Source organism: Netta rufina, assembly GCF_964035555.1.
Source record: "Netta rufina genome assembly, chromosome: 2".
Lineage (NCBI taxonomy): Eukaryota > Metazoa > Chordata > Aves > Anseriformes > Anatidae > Netta > Netta rufina.
The window spans coordinates 114,724,108-114,748,283 of NC_140124.1; the positions used below are offsets into that span (position 1 = coordinate 114,724,108).

General features: G+C 37.2%; 1 protein-coding gene across 1 annotated transcript; it reads left to right on the forward strand.

Annotated features, from left to right (window-relative positions):
* Positions 1-1,992: 1,992 nt before the first annotated feature.
* Positions 1,993-22,607, forward strand: LOC311222498 (opsin-5-like; the record flags this gene model as incomplete). Its single annotated transcript, XM_084306816.1, has 5 exons — positions 1,993-2,080; positions 3,071-3,233; positions 6,075-6,202; positions 7,129-7,463; positions 21,996-22,607. The coding sequence occupies 5 exons, from the start codon at positions 1,993-1,995 to the stop codon at positions 22,605-22,607; spliced, it is 1,326 nt and encodes a 441-aa protein (XP_084162942.1).
* Between the last annotated feature and the right edge of the window lie 1,569 nt (positions 22,608-24,176).

The window sequence follows — 24,176 nt, forward strand, 5'->3', positions numbered from 1 at the left end:
CAAAATTACTACAAATGCCTGCAAAAAGGTAAATGTTTGGAAACTGCTTAGATGACAGGTTTCTGGAGACTTAGCAGCTTGAGAATTCATGATTAAAAAGGCTTCAACTCACCCTGAGAAGGCATAATTTTAATTAAGATTTATTTAATTAAGATTTATTGTAAAGAATAGTGAGAAATGTATGTGTTACTCAAAAAAAAAAAAAAAAAAAAGAACATGGATTTCCAAACACTACAAATGGGAACTCTTTGAGCTGCTTGTCAGGTGATTATCAAACTGTTTTTTGTTGGAAACATTTTTTTTTTTTCAAGAAGAATGGGTTGCTTTTACTTGAATCTGATATCGCTTCTATCTTTTTGTATTTTGTTATTTTATTGACAAAAGAATTAACATGTTTTTATTAAGGACAGGAATGCTGGATTTTTGGCAGTTCTTGGCCTTCACATAGTCTCTTCCAGCTTGTGAAGAGATTGCCTCAGGGAGAAAGCAGATGAATGTCCTGTCATTATTATTATTTATTTATTTATTTTTTCTCTTGAGGGCAGTCACATGCTGCAGCACTGGCCACTAGGAAAATGGTGAAGCTGAGGCTTCTAATATGAAATCTTGTTGTCGCTGCTTCTGCTTAATGAATAAAAGAAATATTGAGAAAAGAATTAGAGTATAAACATTATTGCTGTTATGCAGTAGGCTTAAAATTCCTTCTGATGGAACTTCTGGTGAACAAACATGTAGACCCTTTGGTTTCCGTAGTGGTGTCCTGGATTTAGCAACTGAGGAAATAGGGATTGATAGACCACTGAGAGAATAAGCAGCCTATGGGAAGGTGGACATGATGAATTTAGGTAATCAGCTTTATTACACTGGAATAATGTAATGTAGCTATGAGATCATTATTTAATGTGGATATACACTGGTTAAGTAAGAATCGGAGGGTTGTAGAGCTGTGTGAATTAGATGCTGTATTGTTTTCTAAGGTGACTTCATGTCTCCAGATGCTTTTTTCTTTGACTTTTTTCATACCCTCAAGCCAAAGGCCTAAAGCTGTGCTTCCTACTTCACTGGGAGCTGTTGTGCTGAGTGTGTGTTGAAAGAGTGTGGCTGGTTGCAGTGATCACACAAAAAAACAGACTTTCTTTTTGAAACAAGAAACTCAATGGGAGCGCAGAGAAAGTGAGATGTGACCAGCAGTGGAAATGTATCATTATTAGACAAAGGTTTGTGAATATGTTTAGAAGATTTTGTTGAACTTTCATTGTCATATTTTTGTAATAACTTCAATTTGCCAAGAACAGCTCCAGATAATCTCTCCAATACTCCTAAAATAATACAGCAATGGCATCTGTGAGAAAGGAAAAACAAACCAACAAAAGATTTACGTCTGATCGACTTTTTATTTATTGATAGTTCTAGGAGAAAACTTCAACTTAGGTATTCTCCCTTGAATTAGATGATGTGTTAAACCCTTTGTGTGAGTGCATCTATGAGGTTAAGTATTGCAATATAAGCAGTTAGTGTCCTTACTTTGGTACTGCTGTTCTTCATATGGACAGTAAGGTCTGGACTGGGTCACAGGGCAGGCCCCATAGCAGACTCCTTGAATAAAAGAATGGCAGATGACAATAAATGGTAATTCTGGCATTTTTCTGAGTTACGCAAGTAACTCAGCTAAGACCAATATAAAGACAGTTGGCAGAAGCTCTTTTTAATTAGTGTAAATGTCTTCACCAAAGAATTTGCTAGGGAAAGCTGAGCAATATGGGCAGTTTGTGCCCATTGCCTCTGGCATGTTCACAGGGAACCACTGAAAAGAACCTGGCTCTGTCTTCACACCCTGTATTCAGATAAATTAACTCCTAATTCAAAAAATAAAAGTAAATTCTCCCCATCTTTCCCTCAAAGAACATCTTGTATCCCTGTAGAGAGCTTGCAGGTACCTGCTTAGATATTTAATTTTTAATACTTTTTTTTTCTTTTTTTTTTTTTTTCCAGATGGGCCCATTTTTTTCTAATTCAACATTCCAGTCCAAAATAACTGAAGAAGCTGATATTGTTGTTGGCATATGTTATATGGTATTTGGTAAGTATGATAATGATACTGTGTTTGGTGGTGACTGTTTGTCAGTGTTTGATGAGAATGAAGCAACATTAAAGGTCAAGTTTGTTTCCAACAAAGATGAACTTCTATGTTTTCATGAAAGGAGAAAAGATAATACGGTAACATCATTAAAAAGTTTTAGCCTGTGTTTTGTGTTAAGAACAAAAACTTTAATTAATATTATAGGAAGATAAAGCTGGACAGGAATGCTAGATTTCAAGGCCCTGGCAGTTCTTGGCATCCATAAAGTCATCATTAAGTCTAAACAAGAGATTGTCTTTTTCCACGTATCATTGCAAATCACAAAACAGCATATCCTAACTCCTTATAATACCTGAAGCATAACACCAAAAGCTGTAGTCATAAAGTGACTACACTTTATGGGAAAAGTGCCAGAAAAATCAGGGTTATAGCCGACATCCATAGTCAATGCATTAAAAAGTGAGATTTCTGGGAAATGAGTTATGCTGGTATCTCCTCCCTAGTCTCGGTCTGACTGAGGAAAAAAAATCAGGTCCAATCCTAATGGTATCGGTCACTATAACTGTAAGTCAGAGGAAAGGAAAGGCAACATTGGCACTTGGACAACAATGGCCACCCTGGCTAAGCAAAGCTGATGGCTGGTGCTTCAGAAGGTGGTGGAATGTCCTAACAGGAAAAAAGAACCTTCACTGGATTTTTTCTTCTCTGAGGCAACCATGATGATGATGATTATAGTGATGATGATGATGATGATTACTACTACTACTACTACTACTGCTACTACTACTACTATATAATATAATATAATGTAATATGAAAAATAATGATAATAATAATAATAATATAAAGAAGAAAAAAAATCACAAATATAAAAAGAGACAAGTTTATCTGATAAATGTTACCATGATCGTAACACGTTATTCTAGGGCAAGAAAAAAAAAAAAGATGGCTAAAAGTAAATGGTTTTTCATATTGTGTGTTTCTCTGCAGGAATATGCTCTTTGTGTGGGAACAGTATTCTCCTATATGTCTCCTACAAGAAAAAGAATTTGTTGAAACCAGCAGAATACTTCATTATTAACCTTTCCATCAGTGACCTTGGTATGACTCTGACATTGTACCCTCTAGCTGTAACCTCCAGCCTTTCACACAGGTTTGTTCACTATGCACATGATATTTAACATCATCTGCAAGCTCTGGAGGTCTGTGTCAGTTGTGAAGACTGAATTACTCTGCCACTTTTCTTGTCATAACAGTGGGAAATAATTAGAAGGACTGAGAGGAGTATGCTATGTAACAGCAACTTTATAGACTGCTGGTATTAATTAGCATTCATGTCTATTTGAGGTTACTATCATCTTGATTTCTGCAGGGATGAGATTTTCCAAACACCCACTGTTTGTTCCACTAACTACTGCATTTATTCTTCATGGGCAGAATGATGGTGATTTTTTATTTTTATTTTTATTTTTATTTTTATTTTTATTTTTATTTTTATTTTTATTTTTATTTTTATGTATTTATTTATTTATTTATTTAAAGTTAGGCAGTAAAACTTAGTAGCATAAAAAGAAAACCCTGAATTCTTGAATTTACTGATGATCCCCAAAAGTAGTAGTAACAATGGCAAAGAGAAATTTAATATTCTGGATTATTTTTTAAGTCAACACTCTGAATTTAGAACTCTTTCATTCCTTTACCAATTCTGTCCACTTACATGAGTTCAACCTATAATCACTGAGAAACATTTTTTTTTTTCCCTTCTTTTCTTTTTAATCTTCTTTAAAGTTTGGTATTTCTGACTAATTAATACTATGTCTTCAAAATCTAGAATGTGACTTTTGACAACTGCTACTGCAAATCATGCATGTGTCTGAATAGAAAGTGAGGAGGCATAGATTCAGTTCAAATTCAGTTCAATTTATCAGCAGTCCTGGCTATTGGGGGAGGTCCCAATCGACTGGCGGCTAGCAAATGTGATGCCCATCTACAAGAAGGGCCGGAGGGCAGACCCAGGAAACTACAGGCCTGTCAGTTTGACCTCAGTACCAGGGAAGCTCATGGAGCAGATCCTCCTGAGAGTCATCACGCAGCACTTGCAGGGCAAGCAGGCGATCAGGCCCAGTCAGCATGGGTTTATGAAAGGCAGATCCTGCTTGACGAACCTGATCTCCTTCTATGACAAAGTGACGCGCTGGGTGGATGAGGGAAAGGCTGTGGATGTGGTCTACCTTGACTTCAGCAAGGCTTTTGACACCGTCTCCCACAGCATTCTCCTCAAGAAACTGGCTGCTCTTGGCTTGGACTGGCGCACGCTTCGTTGGGTTAGAAACTGGCTGGATAGCCGGGCCCAAAGAGTCGTGGTAAATGGAGTCAAGTCCAGTTGGAGGCCAGTCACTAGTGGAGTCCCCCAGGGCTCGGTGCTGGGGCCGGTCCTCTTTAATATCTTCATCGATTATCTGGACGAGGGCATTGAGTGCACCCTCAGTAAGTTTGCAGATGACACCAAGTTAGGTGCGTGTGTCGATCTGCTTGAGGGTAGGAAAGCTCTGCAGGAGGATCTGGATAGGCTGCAGCGATGGGCTGAGGTCAACTGCATGAAGTTCAACAAGGCCAAGTGCCGGGTCCTGCACCTGGGTCTCAATAACCCCAAGCAGAGCTACAGGCTGGGAGATGAGTGGTTGGCGAGCTGCCAGGCAGAGAAGGACCTGGGAGTGATGGTGGATAGTCGGCTGAATATGAGCCAGCAGTGTGCCCAGGTGGCCAAGAAGGCCAACGGCATCCTGGCTTCTATCAGAAACAGTGTGACCAGCAGGGCTAGGGAGGTGATCGTCCCCCTGTACTCGGCTCTGGTGAGGCCGCACCTCGAGTACTGTGTTCAGTTTTGGGCCCCTTGCTACAACAAGGACATGGAGGTGCTTGAGCGGGTCTAGAGAAGGGCGATGAAGCTGGTGAGGGGCCTGGAGAACAAGTCCTATGAGGAGCGGCTGAGGGAGCTGGGCTTGTTCAGCCTGGAGAAGAGGAGGCTCAGGGGCAACCTTATCCCTCTCTATAGGTACCTCAAGGGAGGCTGTAGTGAGGTGGGGGTTGGTCTGTTCTCCCACATGCCTGGTGACAGGACGAGGGGGAATGGGCTTAAGTTGAGCCAGGGGAGTTTTAGGTTAGATGTTAGGAAGAACTTCTTTACCGAAAGGGTTGTGAGGCATTGGAACAGGCTGCCCAGGGAAGTGGTGGAGTCACCATCCCTGGAAGTCTTTAAAAGATGTTTAGATGTAGAGCTTAGGGATATGGTTTAGTGGGGAGTGTCAGCATTAGGTCAGAGATTGGACTGGATGATCTTGAGGTCTCTTCCAACCTAGAAATTCTGTGATTCTGTGAAATTTCTATTCCTCTGGAGAACATTCACAAGAGAATCTGTTGATTTTGATGAAATTTAGCTTTCAAAAAACACCTAAAGTTAGTGGAGATAATAGTAAAGAGTATTAATTTATGACCTTGGCCTACTAGTGATAAGAATCACAGAGTCACACAGAATGGGCAGGGTTGGAAGGGACCTCTGAAGATCATCTAGTCCAATCCCTCTGCTGAGCAGGATCATGTTGTGCAGGATGGCATCCAAGTGGGTTCTGAATATCTCCAGAGAAGGAGAGTCAACATCTCCGGGCAACCTGTTCCCCTGCTCTGTCACCCTCACAGTAAAGAAGCATTTTGATTTTTTTTTTTCAAAATGTTTATCATTAAACATTATCATTGCTTTGTTTAAAAAAAATAAAAAGGATCAAACAAGAATCATAACAATAAAAGGACATGACTACTTTACTGGCTGTCCTTTCCACTGAGTATCTCTTCTGTAGTTGATCATTTTGCAACAAGTAGTTTGGTCATAAAGTTTATTATTATTTTTAAGGCTACAAGTATATATACTTCTACCATGTAGTATTACATTTAAGAAAGAGATATCATCAAAGTATTAATTTTCTTGGTTATTTACCAGGTGGTTGTATGGGAAACACATTTGCTTGTTCTATGCATTTTGTGGGGTACTGTTTGGGATCTGCAGTCTCTCAACACTGACTCTACTGAGCATCGTGTGCTGCCTCAAAATTTGTTTTCCAGCTTATGGTAAGCTACTGTTTCTGTCTTAGATTTTATTTTTTTCATGTGAACATAGACTACCATTTCTGGGTTGCATATCCTAGTATGTTTTTATAGAAGAGGTTTTACATCCAGCCAAACCTTTAATATTTCTTATTATAGGAAAAACAAATTTTTTCTTTTTCCAGGATTAGGCATTACTAATAATCTTATCTCTAAGTCAGGAAATAAATATGTTTCCTCTGAGTTGTTTTTTTTTTTTTCTTCCCTGAACTACTGTTGTATGGATTTTGTTGTTGTTCCTTTTTCCTGCTTCCCTATTAAAAAAAAAAATTAAAAAAAAAATACTGATGTGTACTTGTAAAGAATCCCCCCTTTTATGTGTTCTTTAGCCTAGAACTACTTTGAAAGTTGTGCCCAACAAAATACCAAAACATATGTCATAGGCTTGGTTTTGTTGTCTTGTGATTATGCATTTTTCGGTGCTCAACACAGTCTATGTGAGCTCTACTTGCAGAAAAAGGCTCTGCTATACTGAGTGCTAATCTTCTCAGAGCAAAAAAACTTTACAATCATCAAAATGCTTACAATTTGTGTTTAAAACAAAAGAAAACAAAACCAAAAATGAACAAACAACAACAAAAACCAAATATCCTAGTATCTTGCTTGATTTCAAGAGGAACGAAACATTTTTCAGTGTAATGACTGGTGAATTCAGCATATCAGTTGCCTGGATGTAGTTAAGTTGCTTTGAAGACAATATTTTAAGAAGCAAATCTCTAGAAGGTTATAGAGAGTTATTCTCAGGAAAAAATAAAAAGAGAACAAAAAAACAAACTTCCAGTGTGCAATACAAGAGGCCTATTAATAAACTTTTGAACTGTTCCAATTGTTAACTGGAGCTTACAGCATCCCTATGTGATGGTCTTCCCTGATTATTTTGTGTCTTTCAGGAAACAGGTTCAGGAGAGAACATGGACAAATCTTGATAGCTTGTGCTTGGACCTATGCAGCAATTTTTGCCTGTTCACCCCTTGCTCACTGGGGAGAGTATGGAGAGGAGCCATACGGCACAGCTTGCTGCATTGACTGGCGTTCCACCAACGTAGACGTCATATCCATGTCTTACACTGTCGTTCTCTTTGTTTTCTGTTTTATTCTCCCTTGTGGAGTAATTATCACTTCCTACTCACTCATTCTGATAACTGTGAAAGGATCCAGGAGAGCAGTGGAGCAGCACGTCTCTGGCCCCACCAGGATGAACAATGTGCAAACTATTACTGCCAAGGTATTTGGCAAGCTGTTTTGGCAAGTATTTGGTATTTGGAAAGTCTTTGGCAAAATGTTTTTGCCAAAATTGGGCAGCACCTTTCAAGACATTGTAGAAATTAGAGTAAAAATTTTGAACATGAAGTGAAAATATAAATATTTTATAACATAAAGATGCTTTTTAGATGCCAGTGACAGGTTTTGGAAATATTTCTTAACAGTGAGTCTCTGGTAAGTATCTTGGTGTTCAGGTTATCTTTTTGTTATTCCAAAAATGTTTTCATTTCTTCATGTTCATGAGATCCTTTATCATCATATTTCTTTAGGCTGGATGTTAGGAAGAACTTCTTTACTGAAAGGGTTGTTAGACACTGGAACGGGCTGCCCAGGGAAGTGGTGGAGTCACCATCCCTGGAAGTCTTCAAAAGACGTTTAGATGTAGAGCTTAGGGATATGGTTTAGTGGGGACTGCTAGCGTTAGGTCAGAGGTTGGACTCGATGATCTTGAGGTCTCTTCCAACCTAGAAATTCTGTGATTCTGTGTGATTCTCTTAACTTCTACTATTCAACATCTCCTTTGAGCTTATTTTCTGAAACCTTTAAAAACAGCCAGTTCCATGTATAGTACACATTCTAAAAGGCATTTCACAAAGAAAAATATGTATTTATGCTGTAAAAATGAATGTCAGGAGGAACTCATTGAGGTGCTGTTGATGGCAAAGTGTGCATCTCCTAGTGCCATTCAGTAAAAGCCTGGCAATCTTTGATCAAAAGGAAGGTTCAAAGTTGGAGCCCTATGTAGAAGTGAATTTGAGCCTCAGGAATCATTGCTTATGAAAGACATTTTGACAGTCACATTGAGTGACTGAATTCTGTTTGCCCAGCTACAGACATCTGAGGGGATCCAGGCTGAAGTTTATATCATTAAAGGTTTTTAAAAATGACTTGGAAATCAAATTTGCTTGTACTTAACTTAAAACAGGACAACAAAACAAAACAAAACAAACAAACAAAAAAAAAAAAACAACAGATAAGTGCATCTCTGTAAATACTTTTTGAACCGAAACCTTTTCAGGTTAGTGTTTTACTGACTTACTTAGTAAAATTAGTCCTGTGGCTACACAATTTGTTGTGAAAATTGGTTCTTGCTGCTAAACTACATCCCCCTCCTTTCCATGAAAATATCTTTATTTATTTTATTTATTTTTATATATATTTTTTTAATATACCGAAATATAAGACGAACTTTGCAGCAGACCTTAGTTAGGAGTGCTTCAGTCATTAGATAATATACCTCTTGAACATAGCTTCTTATATATATGTGATATATATGAATATAACTTGACTCTTAATTATCTCCACTGAGAAAATCTTTTTTTCTTTATTTCAATGAATCCTTCTCTCTTTTCTCTAATTATTTGTTTATCTTTCTCATCAAATATCTTCCTCATCAACTTCAACTTTCTGCTTCGAATCATTGGTCCTTTTCATTTCTCTCTTCAGGAATATGGATGCTCTCATCTGCAAATACAATTAAATATATCACAAATCTTCTGTATAAATGCTTTGCTTTCTCTGTTCCAAATCAAAAAGCTTGGTCGCTCTCCGATATCACTCTTCAGATTACCAGATACAGAAGAGCTACACTAGACATCTTGAGTATCATGTTTTTTCCCATCACTGTGGGAAATACTATCCTCCTACCTACTCTCTACAACCTAAATATTTTATTCAATCCAAGCAGTTTAAGGATGAAAGAGTATGTCCATGTCTTAACTGTTCCTTAGTTCCTAAACCTCAGATGGAACATTTCCCAGTTAAAACTCTTAAGTATATCTCTGCCCCACGTCTGAATTCAGTAGACATTAATATTCTTACATCTTTCATTTGACTACAGTATATTATCCTTTAATTCTTTAACTTTTAGTTAAGGACCTTTCATGCCTTGTTCTATTTGATGACTGTAGTCACACCAAACATTTCAATGTTGTGGTCTACTTGGAATGATTATTTGTTGAATTGTAGTTCTTTCTGCTGCATTTAAACAGTAAATTTGGTATAGCTTACCAAATTAAATTACTATTAAATTAGAGATGACTTAAAGCCCACTTTTCCTCTGGCCTTAACCATTCTGCTCTGAAATCAGGGCACTGTAACAGGAGTCCTGGTGGCATCTGACCTCTGCAGTCTGATCTGGCTTCAACAGAAGGGCTTGGGCATTGTTTCAGTCTTAAAAACCTAAATTCAGAAAATGACGTGGGCATTTAAAACAGGACTTAGACACTTAGAGTCCATCTAAGCAAGGAAATATGATTCCAAAAGCTTGGCAGCTTCCTATGCCTCGAGACTCTAAGTAATTGACGCAGGTTCCCCTTATATTGCAGGTTCCTACAGTTTGTTTTAATTTGTATTACCCTGTACACTAAGCAGCTATCACTTTCCTAAACCATACTAACATAACTAGGTCATAGCATTAATTTTAGGTCCATTTCATTTTTTTTTAGTAGTAATTGAATATTTTTATAAGAAATAACAATAAAATACAGATAACATTCATTATTACTAATCTACTTTCATTGTTAAAAGATCTGTCCGTACTGTCCGTAGGGCTTTTTTTTTTTTCTTTTTTTTTTTTTTTTTCTGAGCTACTATAGAATGACAAAAGCAAAATTTTTAGAAAACATAATGGGATCAGTACAGTGCTATCTGTGTTTTTGTGTTTCTGAGTTTACAAGGTTGACTAACTACTGAAATTGCTTTTATTATTATAGAGTTCCATAAAAATCAATTATAACGCATACTGAAAATGCTGTTCTCATCTAATTTGTTCACAACTGTATGGGTTTGCTAGCTTCTGAAGAAAACATGCTCTGGGCATGTACGTAAGACAGATAAATGTTTTGAATGTAAGCAGAGATGTAGAAAACTGCCTTTTCTCCAGGAATTCCTTGGGATTTAACAATTTTCAGAAACATACCCTAATTCTTCCTAGACATTGAAGGAGCAAAACCACCATGCACGTAACTCAACATTTCATCAAATATTTGTTGAAATATCTCTGAATTTAATTTTAATGCAGTACATTGAAATTAAAGTTATAGTGGAGTAAACCTTTGTCCTGGGAAATTGTTTTTTGTTCAGACTTTGTGTATGACTTTGAACAAATTTTATGGTCTTTAACTTGTCTTTCTTTGCGTTTGTGATTTGTGATAGCTCTGAAGTACATGGCTTAAAACACTGAAGGATCATTTGGCTGAATAGGAGAAAGCTGTATAGTTCACATCTCTTTTCTAAAATTGCTTGTTGTGGAAATAGGGTATTTAATTTTATTCTCAGCATAAAATGCAATGATTTGCATAGAAACAAGGCAAGTCTAACATTGTGGATGTTACCTGGGCTTAAATTGCTCTTCTACAATGCAGGGACACAGTGCTTTTTTAAAATCTTTTTGTTGTTTTTGTTGTTGTTAAATTAATAAAAAAAAAAGTACCTCCAAAATTAATGGAGTTTTTTTACACTCCTCTGAAATCGAAATTATTGTATAGCCATGGCTACAAGCAATCTTGAAAGCTGTGGCTAGTTACAGGTGCAAAGACCTATAGACATAATGGGAAATAATACAGAAATAAAAATTGGAAAAAGGTTGCTCCTCAAAGAAGCCCTACAGTTTAGGATGTAAGATCCCAACCCTGAATACTTCATTGTAGTGCGTAATATACTCCTGAATATATAGAAGAGTTACAGGTGTTCATTGCCTCTCTTGATATTGTCCACCTTAAGTGGATGCTTTAGTTGTACAGTACAGCAATATGGCAATTTACTGTAGGCATTTCAAAGCCATTTGGGGATTAGTGGTCATTGTGCTATTTCGAAATGTTGGCTTTGCTTGTGTGAAGGGATATAATCTCTATGAAGGCACAAACAGCCTTAGTTTTAAATTTACAGTTGCTTATATTATAGGCTGTATAGCATATATTGATTTGAGCTGGAGGCAATCAGCTTTTCAACAAGTGTAGAAGAATCTGGTTTACCTATAAAATACGTGTTGAATGTGCCTTACTGCCAAGGCTTGCTATGGCAGAATGCAGACATTTCATTTAGAGAGAAGGTGAAATTGAGATTCTGTTACTGTAACATAGACAATCACATTTATGATTGTCTTTTATTAGCATAAGAATTTATAATTAATAGTGCAAACTGAAAAAAAAAAAAGTATTTTAGATTCCTGTGTAAGCATGGTTCAAATAATAGAAAAACAAAACAAAACAAAAAAAAAAAAAAAAAAAAAAAAACAACTCCTCTGTAATGCTTTAGACCTCTCAGGAAAAGTTGGCTTCATTTTTATGTGCTCTCCTTCGACTACTTCATTTATAGTGACCAGTAAAACCCTAGGCTCTACAGATGTCCATGTCCTACAAAGCTGCCAGGCATCTTGTACAAATATATATATATAATATATATATATCATTTGTTTTAAGTGTGCAAAAATTTTACTGAAATAAAAGAGGACAGATCAAGGGTGTGAGATACTCTGTAGTCATCTCTAGTTCATCAAATGTCTGTTACAGCTTGATGAATAACACGTTAAATCTCTTCCTCTTAGTGTACAAATAATAGTATGGGCTGTTCTTGTCAGTTGCTTTCCAGACTTTGCTATCATTACTTTGGAATATTTTGAAGATACAATTGCAATATACCTTAGCTTTACAGGTCAATATATTGCCAAACTGCAGAGTGTTTAGTTGGCTACTTTTATGATTCCTATGTACAGTAAAATTCTGCCAGATGGGAAATTATGGCCAATATACTGATGAGAACTAAGCAAGGTTAAAATACCAAACCAAGACCATCAGGGCAGTCACAGCACAAGACTCAAATTCAGGAACCTCTCTTGCTTTGCCTGGTATTAGCTTCTGCATTTTTTTTTTCATACTTCTGTCTCCAGGCTCTGGTATAATATACTTACATTTTCTGAATGCTCAGCAAAGTTTGCACAGAGAGACAGTCTCCAATTTTCTACTGTAGGCTTCTGCTCTTGTAGGCTTTTGAATAAAAAAAGGAACCTAGCCATAGGCTGGTCTGTGAGACTGTGTGTGACACTTGCAGTCTTCGAGGACCCAGAGGCTGAGTTCAGGGTCCATGCTACCTGACCCTAACATAAATTCTGTCACCAGGGGGGACAGGTGATCTGCAAGAGTCTGCCTTCATCACTATTTATCACTGTGTGGAGCAGGCAGCATCTTGGCAGAGGCTGGTAAAAGAGCTGGCCAATCTGAGGTGATGAAGTGATAGCTCAAGGGTTGAGAGGCATTTCCTCCATCATGCTGCATGCCAACCAAGCCGGTTGGCTCAGGGGAGTAGCATCCTAGTCCTGCTCATGCATTACTGTAGTGACTGTGCTTCTTAGAAACTTTGTAGTAGCAGTGGTTTCTATATGGCACAGTGTTTATTAGATCTTGCTCTGAGGTGCACCACTCTCTGGTATTCTAGGGGGACACTAAAGGAATAGAATCATGACCTCTCAGTACTGCTTTCTATAATTTGACGTAAAGTGACCTTCAAAAAAGAGATTTAAACTACAGTATCAAAATAAAAAATGTAAAAATATCAAGCAATAGGAAAGCTAATGATATATTTATATTTTTCTCTTGTCATCTGTGACGTGGATCAATGAGAAGGCTTAATTCCCAGCTTTCACAATTGCACTAGGTGCTCCTTCAGTTCTGAAAATAAATCTGTATTAACAGTTTGTACAGGTCTCTGGTCTGAGATACACTTGTGAGATCCAGTGAGATACTGGAACTACCCCTGGCACTTGAATGCATGGGAGGGGATGCTGGACACTCTAGGGACAGATTGGCTCACATGGGTCATTGATGCCTGCTGAGATTTTGTCCAGTGTGTATGCATGCATACCTGTGGATTCTGACCATGAACTGAACTTCACTTTTGCAATTCATGAACCATAGAAAAAGTTGTGCTGAGGATACAAGGAAGAGCAGAATCCAGGTTTGGATAAGCTCTGTGGATGTAAACAGCCATGAGGAGATCCGGCCCTAAATCTAGAACTGGAATTCCCCTCTGAGGGAGACAGATCTTCCTCACTCTTGTGCTTTAGGTGGTCCTAGGGCAGGGCAAGTAGAAACCGTGTTTATTGTTGTGTGTCATTCATAAGGATACATATAACTATCTATGTACATGATGGTCAAGTTAGTCCATGAGGCAAGGACTATAGATTTCACTGATGATGCGGTACTGTACACTTTTTAAATAAAATGTTTATGCCATGTTATCACATCATTTCTACTTAGAGCTTCAGGCAACATGTGTTAGTGCATGAGTACAAGAGAGGACATATACATTTATGTATACTTTTTGTAATCTGTGTGCTAACCACAGGACTCGGGGAAAAAAAAAAGACAGAAAAAGACAGCTACCAAAAATTTTCAGCAGTAGGAATTAGATAAAATTAATATATATATATTTGCCATTTTTTTCAGCAAGAGAGTTGAAGATTTACCTTCATGAGTATTGCACAACTCATCAACGTTAAGTTGAGCAGATCTTTAAATCACTAAGTACAAAATAATAGGTGGACATAATAATGCTAGATTGCTTAAAAATCATGCTGGTAAGGGTCTGCTCCCAGGTCTTGTGAGCAGGGTAATCATTGGAAAGAGGTCTGTTGACTTGTTTTGGAGAAGACTCCAATATAAATCAGGTGTGTGTGTGTGTGTTTTTTTTTCTTTCCAAATCATGGTACTGTAACAGCATTTTACTGTTTACAGTTTTTTACTCTTTTGTGCTTTGTTGGCTGAAGGGAGGAGGAAAACGCATGACATGATTTTTCAAAGCTTAGTTTGTGAATTTCTAATTTCTTTTGCTGCTTCCTTTATTTTAGCAGTGCATTGGCTCAGTGGCTTATTATTTTGCAGAAAAACAAAGTAGAAGTTGTAATAGTCTCCCTTGAAGCATAAAAAAAAAATGAATCAGAGGAATTAATTTGCTGCTTATAAGCATGCATTTAGACAAAGTCTCACAGACTCTGAAAATAGTTGCAGTTACCCTGTCAGAAACAATTTGCAGGAAAAACTTCTTATTCTCAGGAGAATAATTTCACCCATAGCAATTACTTTAAAAATGAAAGGAAAGAAGAAAGTATCATTTTATTGGCTTTGACATAGCCTTATTTAATTACCTTCCTAGAGCCCATTGCTCCTTTTTCGCAGCTACTGAGAACTAGAAATCCTGTAGGTCTTTGCTGCAATACTGATGCCTTGGAAATAAATTGAGAAAAACTAAGAACTTTCTGCAAATATTCTTGTCTGTTTTTCAAATGTGAGGGAATTTGGATGCCAAAGTAAGCAAAAGTTTCTACAGAGAAGACAAATGATAGTGGATCAAGTATGATTCACAGGGAGGAAAACAAATGCAACAAATACTTTGTTTCATGCAATAAAAACACTGAACTAAAAAAATGTACCCCAAGCCCCAGAAATGATGCCATACTTCACCAAGGCACCACAAATGTTGTTGAGTACCAAGTCTGAGCACCATGCAGTGTGGATGTGACCAGTTTGTGTCTGATCCAGACAACGATCCCCAATCTTATGTCATTTAACAGTTTAGTCTGATAGCCAATGAGACTAAAAAAACTCGACCTAGTGTCCAGCATCTCCCACTATTGTGTATTACCAGTTAGGTGCAGCCCCTTTTCTAAGACAGCTGGAGTACTGGAAAGGGGCTTTGGGAGTTTTCTTCTCAACCTGCTACACTGCTCCTAGCTGAGTAGCACTGTGCAGCACTTTAAGTCTGCATAGCTGTGGTCACCCCTTCCATGATAGTACCACATCCTGTCCTCAAGTCTGCAATGCTCCTTTTGCTGCCGTCTGTTAGCAAGTGAATGACAATGAAAAATTTGACTTTTCTTATGCTGATACCATATGTAGTATGGACCATATGTAGTATGCACCATATGTAGTATGAACTTTGCAGGTTCTAGTGATTATAGATCTTAATTTCTCTGCTCAGTGTCTGCAGTGGCAAATCTATTTGCCTTATTAGGGGCATAAATTGCTCACTGAGACTTCTGGCTTCTGTTTAAATCTGGGATAGTGGACTGCAGTTTGGACTGAAATGACAATTTTGAAAACTCCCTCAATTCACAAGATTTCTAGATTTCATCTTATATAACACAAGCAGTTTGGCCTGCTGAAACTCTTCCTTGGGAAACAAAAATGCATGAGGCTCCGGGTAACATTCACTGATGGCACTTTTGCAGTACCTGTGCTTCATATATGCTTCTATTGGTCAGAACAAACTGGACCCAACTTGTGAAAGCTCTCTGAGAAAGACGGACAATGATTCAGACTTGCAGCACTGAGGACCAGATGGCTACTTGTTGATTCATTTTTACAAAATGCTGTTGAAGCATATAATATGCTTGTCTTTTTTGAACATGGCTGACCAAGTCATACTAGGACTACTTACAAGGCTTTTAAAATCCTTTCAGTCAAAATGATTTACTAGAAACCTGCTTGGACCATAACTCTGAAACAATGCTTCACACTTGTAATTGAACATATACACAGAGACATTCTGTGATGCATGTGCTTCCATTCTTCATGTACTTTATCTCTAATTATAATCAATAATGATTTAAAATATGTGTATGTTAATGCAAATTACCTTGGTGAGTTTGTTAAGGGAAATCTGAGAGCAAAAAATGATGAGAATAGTACATTTCGTGCTGGTTCTTGTACAAGAATAAGGGCAAGCCTGGAAATCTGTTTCAGTAATCCTAAGAGAGAAGCTGTGAAAGATTTATACATTTGCATAGTTTCCCATTATTACATGGGAACACGTAGCAAATCTGTATTCCTGGCAGGCTGACATGAGGAAAGGAAAGGATGCCTCCTTGTAACCTGGTGACTGGCTGACTGCGATTGCTTCAGAAAGGTTCTCAACACTGAGCGACTCCTGCTTGTTGTTTTCTCTGGTGTTTAAAGGTATGGCACACATTTTGGTATGGTCCCTGTAAGAAACTACTTTCATTTTCACATCTCAGGCATTGCTTTTCATCTTTTGTACCGGGTGAAGAGTAAGACTCAATCACCTTTATCTTAGTGGGAGTAAATACATCACTGGGACTCTACTGCCATTCCAGAAAAGGAAATTAATAACTTCCCGAATCATTCCATTGTCTGTAAAATACAGAAATAAAAACCCTAGACAAACCTAATCCTATTTCACACTGGTTGGATGGAGGCTTACAGGTATTTTTGGAACAAAAATTGGAGCATGCAGAAGTTGTTACTAACCATGAAAGTCCCCACTCTCAGCAGCTGATTCTGTACTACCCCAGCACGGTCTTAGCTGTGCTTTGTCATAAATTTACATCAGGAAACTTCTTGATACAATAGACATAAAACTGTGGAAAATGCTTTAGCTTCCAAAGAGGTCATGAAGTATCATTTACTTAAAAGTGTCAGCTAGCTGATTTCTCCTAGTAAGTACAATAGACATGGACTTTGAAATAGCTTAATTAGGTCCTTAGCTTGTGCCAACAGTCTGCCTTGTTCCAACCTGTGTGACTGAACTGGCACACACCAGTTGAAGAGATAACTGCGAAGCTGATGGCATGCTGCAAGTGTGGCACAACTGTTTTCTTCTTCTGTTTACCTGCAATGTATGCTCTGTAGCTTGTATTCTTTGTTGTTAAGTTCTTACAAACCACAAAGTTCTCCCAAGTTCCAACTCAATCACAGGAGAGATTTTTGACTGTTAATTTCTCAGGAGTGTCAACTACCATTATATTTGGTATTTGAAAAATGTTCTTGTGGTTGCTTTACAGATTTAAAGGATTGTTATTTATTTATTTATTTATTTATTTATTTTCCCAGCTGTAACTCTGTTTATTTGCTTCTTAGGGAGATATTTTTGGAAAGTATTTGTTTATGGGATTTGCTTATGCTCAAAGGCAAACTTCAAAAAGATTTTTGAAAATTCTTCTATGTGCGATCATTGTGTTCATAAACTATGATAGAATCATAACTAAGACGCAGAGCCAAGGTTAATCACTTATTTCCTTACCCTGGAAAATTAGTGTATTGCTGTACACTTATATTTTTAAGAATTAGTATGTTGTACAAAATAATTCATACTTGCCAAACCACCTAAGTTATAGTTCAAACATCCTAGTCTGAATAGGCCCTGGGTGTATAGGTGATGTGATGTATCTTGTGAAGGTATTTTTCTTATCTCCCTGTATGATAGGACATTAAGGATTTTCCTGGTCAGTGAAATCTCTGAGTGATAATACAAGTAATTAAAATAAAATTCTGGCTTTCAAGACATGAGAAGAGAGCATCACCTTTTATTCATACTGCTGCAGAACCACAACAGGACACTATTGATAGATACTTTGATTAAAAATAAATAAATAAAAAAAAAGCGAAAAATGTCCACAGATATGTGCAGGTATAAAAAGATAGCTCATAGGGCTGAAATTGTTTTTCTCTGTATTTCCATGATAAAATGAAGATATTACAGAAAGTTGATTATAGTTCATTAAAATATCTTCTCATTAACACTGAGGTGTTAATGATGTGAACCACTGATGACACTTTCTACAAACTGTAAAGAATCGCTTAGTATTTCCTGGAATAGCCTCCATAACAGAATATTTTTTACACCTTTATTTGAGGCCTGCACATATTTTTCTAGGTCACATCTTCACATTGTTCCTCAGTGAGCCACATGTCTTCAAGTTGGATTTCCTCACGGTCTACAAAGGCTCATTTTGCTGCTACTGCAATTTTAGCAGCTGTGTATTACAAGTTGATGGCAAAATCAGGCAATATGTCTCTTGCTCACTTTAATGAGGAAATCTGGACTCTGGCCTAGAGTGGAATAATGAAAAGGCTTGTCTGTAGTCCAGCACGCCTGCTGTCCTCCCTGAGTTTCATTGTGTAGTGACGCCTCAGACCTTCACATCCAAGGAAATCCAAGACCAGAACTATCATCTGTCCATCAAATATAGCATAAAGAGAATTGGATCAATCACAGAGTGATGCAATGAAATGGTGTAGTTGACTTTTCTTATAGTGTGACAGTCATATTCATGTATGAACAGTTCTCTTCGGTGCAAGGAGTTGATAGGTAAACATTGTGAGTTAATGAAATTTAAGAATGACTGTACAGATCATTTATTCTGAACAAACATTTCTGATTAAAATGAAGTCACCTTTGGAAATAACCTAACTGCTACAGCAGTAAAGTTTTGTTCCTAACATATTCTAATTGGTTAGCGAGGCCTGAATTACAGAATCAATGTCTCTTTGTTTCTATTCTGACATTTAAGTTTTTAGGTAACTTTTGGCCACTGTGTTGTGCATTGAGATAAGACAGTATTTTGGAAGTCACCAGCAAATTTAAAATATGAACCAGAAGGGAAAAAAAAAAAAGAAAAAAAAAAAGAGATGCTTACAAGTACTCTTTTCCTTATAGTGAAAGCCTGTGGAAAAATAAATAAATAAATAAATAAATACATACATACATACATACATACATACATACATACATACTTATATGAATATATATATATATTTTTCCTTTCAAAGCTTTTGTGTTATTATTTAGTTTATACAAGGATAATTGAAATTCTGCATTATGGCTCTCTCCTTATGTTTGGCTGCCTCTCTAGTTTCACTGCAATGGTGTGCATTCAATAGTTTTTCCTAGTCATTTAGGAAAACTAGCTATTGCATCTTGCCTGTGAAAGATCTCAGAAGTAGCTATGATACAGTTATACAAATATACCATATCTCCAAGAATTTGTACTGAAGGACATGTCTCTGAAGGTGTAGTGTGTTTATGCAATGTTCCATCTTTTGTTGTACTTCTGTATTTCAGCTGTTGGTTTTGTTTGCTCACAAGAACACGAAGGTGTCCTTTAGTTTGTCACTTTTGTGAGTTTCCTGTCAATGCTCACAAGGTTGCTCCATATATTCCTCACCAAAACTCTCCCCTTTTGTCATGTTTATGAAAATCTCAACATTCTTTGCCATCTCATGCTGACATTGTTGGTTAGCCCACTCTACCTACTTCGTACCAGAGGCAGAATATTAAGTGTCATCCAAGCGCTTTTCTATTAAAATCTAGACTTCTCAATATGTGACATGACAGAATAAATAATAATAACAAAGTCTCTTTTTACATGCATGTATGTATAGCTGATATGCTCAAGTGTCTCAAAGGGAGTTCCTTTTGCTAAGTTGCACTTCACTTAAAGTTAGTTGTATTAAGTTCAGCCTCAAAATTGTCAATGACAAGGACCTTAGAGCAATCTGTCACATCTATTACAGGCATATATCTTTGGATGATATCAATTTCTTTCTGGAGATATGTCTCTCTTTCCTTTGACATAGTAAAGAACCTTGACTAGATTAGATCTAGGGTATAAGTTTTGGATAGCTAAGGTTATGTAAGATGAATGTTCTGTTTTTGCTGTAAAAATGGTACTGATGCAGCTCAGGAAGTAGGCTGAGAGCTCCTTGAAACTATGTGCCACATACTTTTTTACAGGAACAAAGTAAAACCTATCACAATCCCAAAGATTAATTGCTACATAAAATAAGCCATCTGGGAAATGAACCAGTCAATTCTAACGTCCATTTCTTCTTGACGTGATTCTAAAGGGCCAAGGCACATTGCTTGCCACAAAAAGTGCTCTTCATTTCAGCCTGGAATGACATGGGCATGGAGAATTTAGGATTACAAAACCCATGCCTGTGACATTAGCTTTTCCACAAGTAGAGCCAAATCTTCAGCCGATATAAATAAATAGAGCAAGGGGGGGTGGGGAGTGGGGGGAGGAAGGGGAAGAGAGAAATTAAGGTCACTATCATGCGGATTTGTCTCTTTCCATCTTTTCTTAACTAGTTTCATTCTGCCAAAATAACTTGCTTCTTAATTCTGCCAAATCACTGTAGCTTTGGACTTCAGGTGAACCAATGGATGTTGCCCATAAATGGGAAATTTATCCAGTGCCATTATTGTTATAGAAGATGGCTTTCTAGAGACATATGCAAATTCATAAACAGATTTTAACTTAATAGTAAAAACAGTTATACATGACAGACATTCCTCATAAAACTTGTGTTATATATTTCTTGGCAATCACCATGCATTTCTTCTTGCAAAATAAAAAGTTTGTGATACTATTATACTTTGGGAGAAAATAATAGCATTTTGTGTAGATCTCTATGCCATAAAGGAGTTTTATGTGTTTTCCTCTGATGTTAAGTGCTCAGGATCTCTCTCTCATTCTCACTTTGAATACAACAACATGATCTCTCACAATAAAAATAAAAAAAAAAAAAAACAACAAACGATTTTTGCAACATTGAACCTACAGACAGCCTCACTGAGAAAAGTGTTGCATTTTCAGTTAACAAAGCTAGTTAGCAGCTCTGTACTCTGACTTGCAGAAGGCAGTTCAGGGAGGTGGCACAATTAGCAGCTGAAAAATAAAGTACTTTCAGTATGTCTTTTCCTCTCTTTGCTTGGATCGAATATTACTTTAAAGGGAATAGATTCTCTACTGTCTTCTTTATTTGTAAATATATACTCTTGGCAAACACAGACTTTTGAAACTTCTACAGGAGCATGAATATTCTTGTTTCTGCCCTTAAAATATGCATGCACTTCATTTATAAATGAAAATAAAAAATTAAAAATCATGCTTAGAAGGATGCCCTACAGATTAGTTTTCCTGTACAAGCTGATGCTTACAGTTTACTTTAGATTTCTTAGAGTTTATGTTTATTACTGATTAAATATTTATTCTTGCATTTTACATATCTGTGTGATAATTTATACTAAAAGATCACTGATTTTTTTAAAGGTCTATTAAAGCTTTCTTGACAGATTTTATTAAGACAAGTTATTTGGGGAGGGGGGAGGAGGGGCAGAGGGAAGAGAAGTTAATTTAAATTCATGAATTTAATTCACCTTCAGGATCAGTCTGGTTTTCTGTTGTCAGATATCTGTATATAGCTCCAGATGAGCACAAAAAATAAAATTGTGGAAGACATTCTCTAGCCAGGAAAACCAGTATGACTCATGAATTATAAAGTAGATGGAAATGACTTCGCAATTCATATAAAAGCTTCCTCAGAAATGTATCTTTTTCTTTTGTTTGGTTTCCTTTTTAGTGTAAAAAAAGTTTTTGTGGCACTTCAGTGAAAAGGAAGAGAAATGTAAGAGTTGATGTGTTTAAACTCTGAAAGTTACAAGTCTCACACAGTTAGGTTGCTAGATAAATATACATTTGGAGAGCAGCTGAGGTATAATGGAAGATTTGGGGAGACTTTTAACAAGACTTTTAACAAGGGGAATCAATTAGGTGTTATTTTTATGCATATTCTATATGCTGTTTTCCTCATGCATGTAGTTTTTTAATTCAGTTTTCTTTTTTTTTTTTTCTCTCTCTCTCTCTTTTTATTTCTTTTTATTTATTTATTTATTTATTTATTTTTATTTCTGCAAGCTGAGTATTGCTGTGTGCATTGGCTTTTTTGCTGCCTGGAGCCCTTACGCCGTCATTGCCATGTGGGCAGCGTTTGGGTCAATGGACAAGATTCCTCCATTAGCCTTTGCTGTTCCAGCTGTTTTTGCAAAATCCTCCACACTCTACAATCCAGTTATCTATCTTCTTCTGAAGCCCAATTTTCGAAGTACCATTGCCAAAGATTTCACAGTTCTTCAACAGTTGTGCATCGGGAGTTGTTTTTGTGTCAAGATGCTGCAGACATTCAGATCAACTTTGAACACCAGCTTGAGAACATTTAAGGTCAAAAGTGAATCTAGCTGTAATGCTCTTCCAATTGTGGAAGGATGTTCTTATTTCCCCTCTGAAAAGCATGGTGATACTTTTGAATACTTTAAAAGCTGTCCAAAATGCTGCCAGGAGAAGATAAGTGCTATGGGAAGCCCTTCTCAAGAAATCACAGCCTTGGAGAACAGCCTCCAGGTAAAAATGAGGCAGGGCAGCAAGAAATCAGTAAAGGTGGTTGTGCAGGGAGAAAAAAGCACCGAACTTGAAAACCTAGAAATCACCTTAGAAGCAGTACCTGTGCATTGTGCATTTACAGACCTCTAGAACTGCTTATATGAAGCAATCAAAGAACAATGTTGTTATACTGGATTCATGAATGTAATTTCTTCTTTAGAGCCCTTCTATTATCCAATTTCTACATTATTTTCCTGTTCTTTCTCATGTACGCTTTGATGGGATACATGCTACAGCATGGGCATGCTATAAATGCTTATGTGACTCTCTCCATGATAACTTAAGTGTATTGTGATAAAAAAACATCAGACAAATCTTTGTTTTAACTTTCATCAACTCCATTTTCAAGAGAACATATTTAACTGTGGGGAGGTTTCTGTAAAGTGTTACCCTTTCTAGACTTTGTGTATTTTCCTTCCTGTATGTTCAAAGCAAATAACTCAATGTAGAGCTTTAAAAGAACAATCTCATGCTTTTCTATTTGTTATAACAACTGAAAAGTTAATTACTAGATTAAAATCTTAGTTTCTAAAAGCGATGTTGTGTTATATTTCCTGGGAGTCATAGGTCATTTTGTTCCCTGCTTTGAGATTATACAGGTTCTGATTATATTCCACATTTATGAAATAATAATATTTCAGGTAATTTGTAGATGGCATGCAGCCTTTATTTACCATTTTTGGTGTAATTTGAGAGGAACTTGACCTAGAACATAGTTTATCATTCCCGGTTTCCTCTATAGGACATTGGAATTAGGAGGGTGAAGACCTTGACAAGAAATAGCATAATAGGCAACAATCTCTGCTAGTTCAAACTACTGAAACCAGTAATAATTCTCCCATGACAAAACCACGGTCCTTCAGGAATTTTTGAACTTGGCTTACAAGGACAATATTGCAGAGCAAGAACACGCACATCTCTTCTTTCCTGTGTTCTCCGCTCCTTTTTTTTTTTCCCCTCTCCTGAAAGAAGTAGGAAAAGCAAACACAGGCATATCTGAGACAGGACTCTGGAAATGGTGGCTTTTACTGGGGAGGGAAGATTGGGTTAAATTGTTGCTCTGTCTCAGAGCTTGCCAGCACAAAACATCACATCTTCTGCTGCTGCCTTGAGAGCAAGTGCATGCTGAGGGCTTCAGGCTCTCATTTTGGCCATGCCAAAGCCCTCTGATTAAGTTGTTAAAGCTTTGAGCTCCAGCTGGTGCTAGCTTGGGAGATAAGGTGGTCCTCCTCCCAAAGTGCCTCCAATCTGCAGGGCCAGTGGGTCCCAGGCTCCCCAGAAGGCCACAGGGGAATACCTGCATCTTCATAACATCAATGATGCAGCAGCAGAGCGTTTCACTGCCATTTCTGTGGTGACTTAAAGAAAATGAACCCGGTTGCAAAAGGGACAGCCATGTTAAACTGCATGAAATACTCTCCAAGCAGCCACTTTAAGGGAATTTCTATTGTTATAGAGCACATTTGGCATTTGCTCGGGACACAGAGTTTTCTGTCCTGCATTTAACATGCCCTCACTGTCTCCCCAGTTCCCCCTTCCCCCCCCAATTCCTTTTACTCTCCATGTTTTTGTATATGGACAATAATTAAGATGTATTTTATTGAATTTCCACAGATGCATATATATTTAAAACACATGACCAGCCACATGATAAATAAT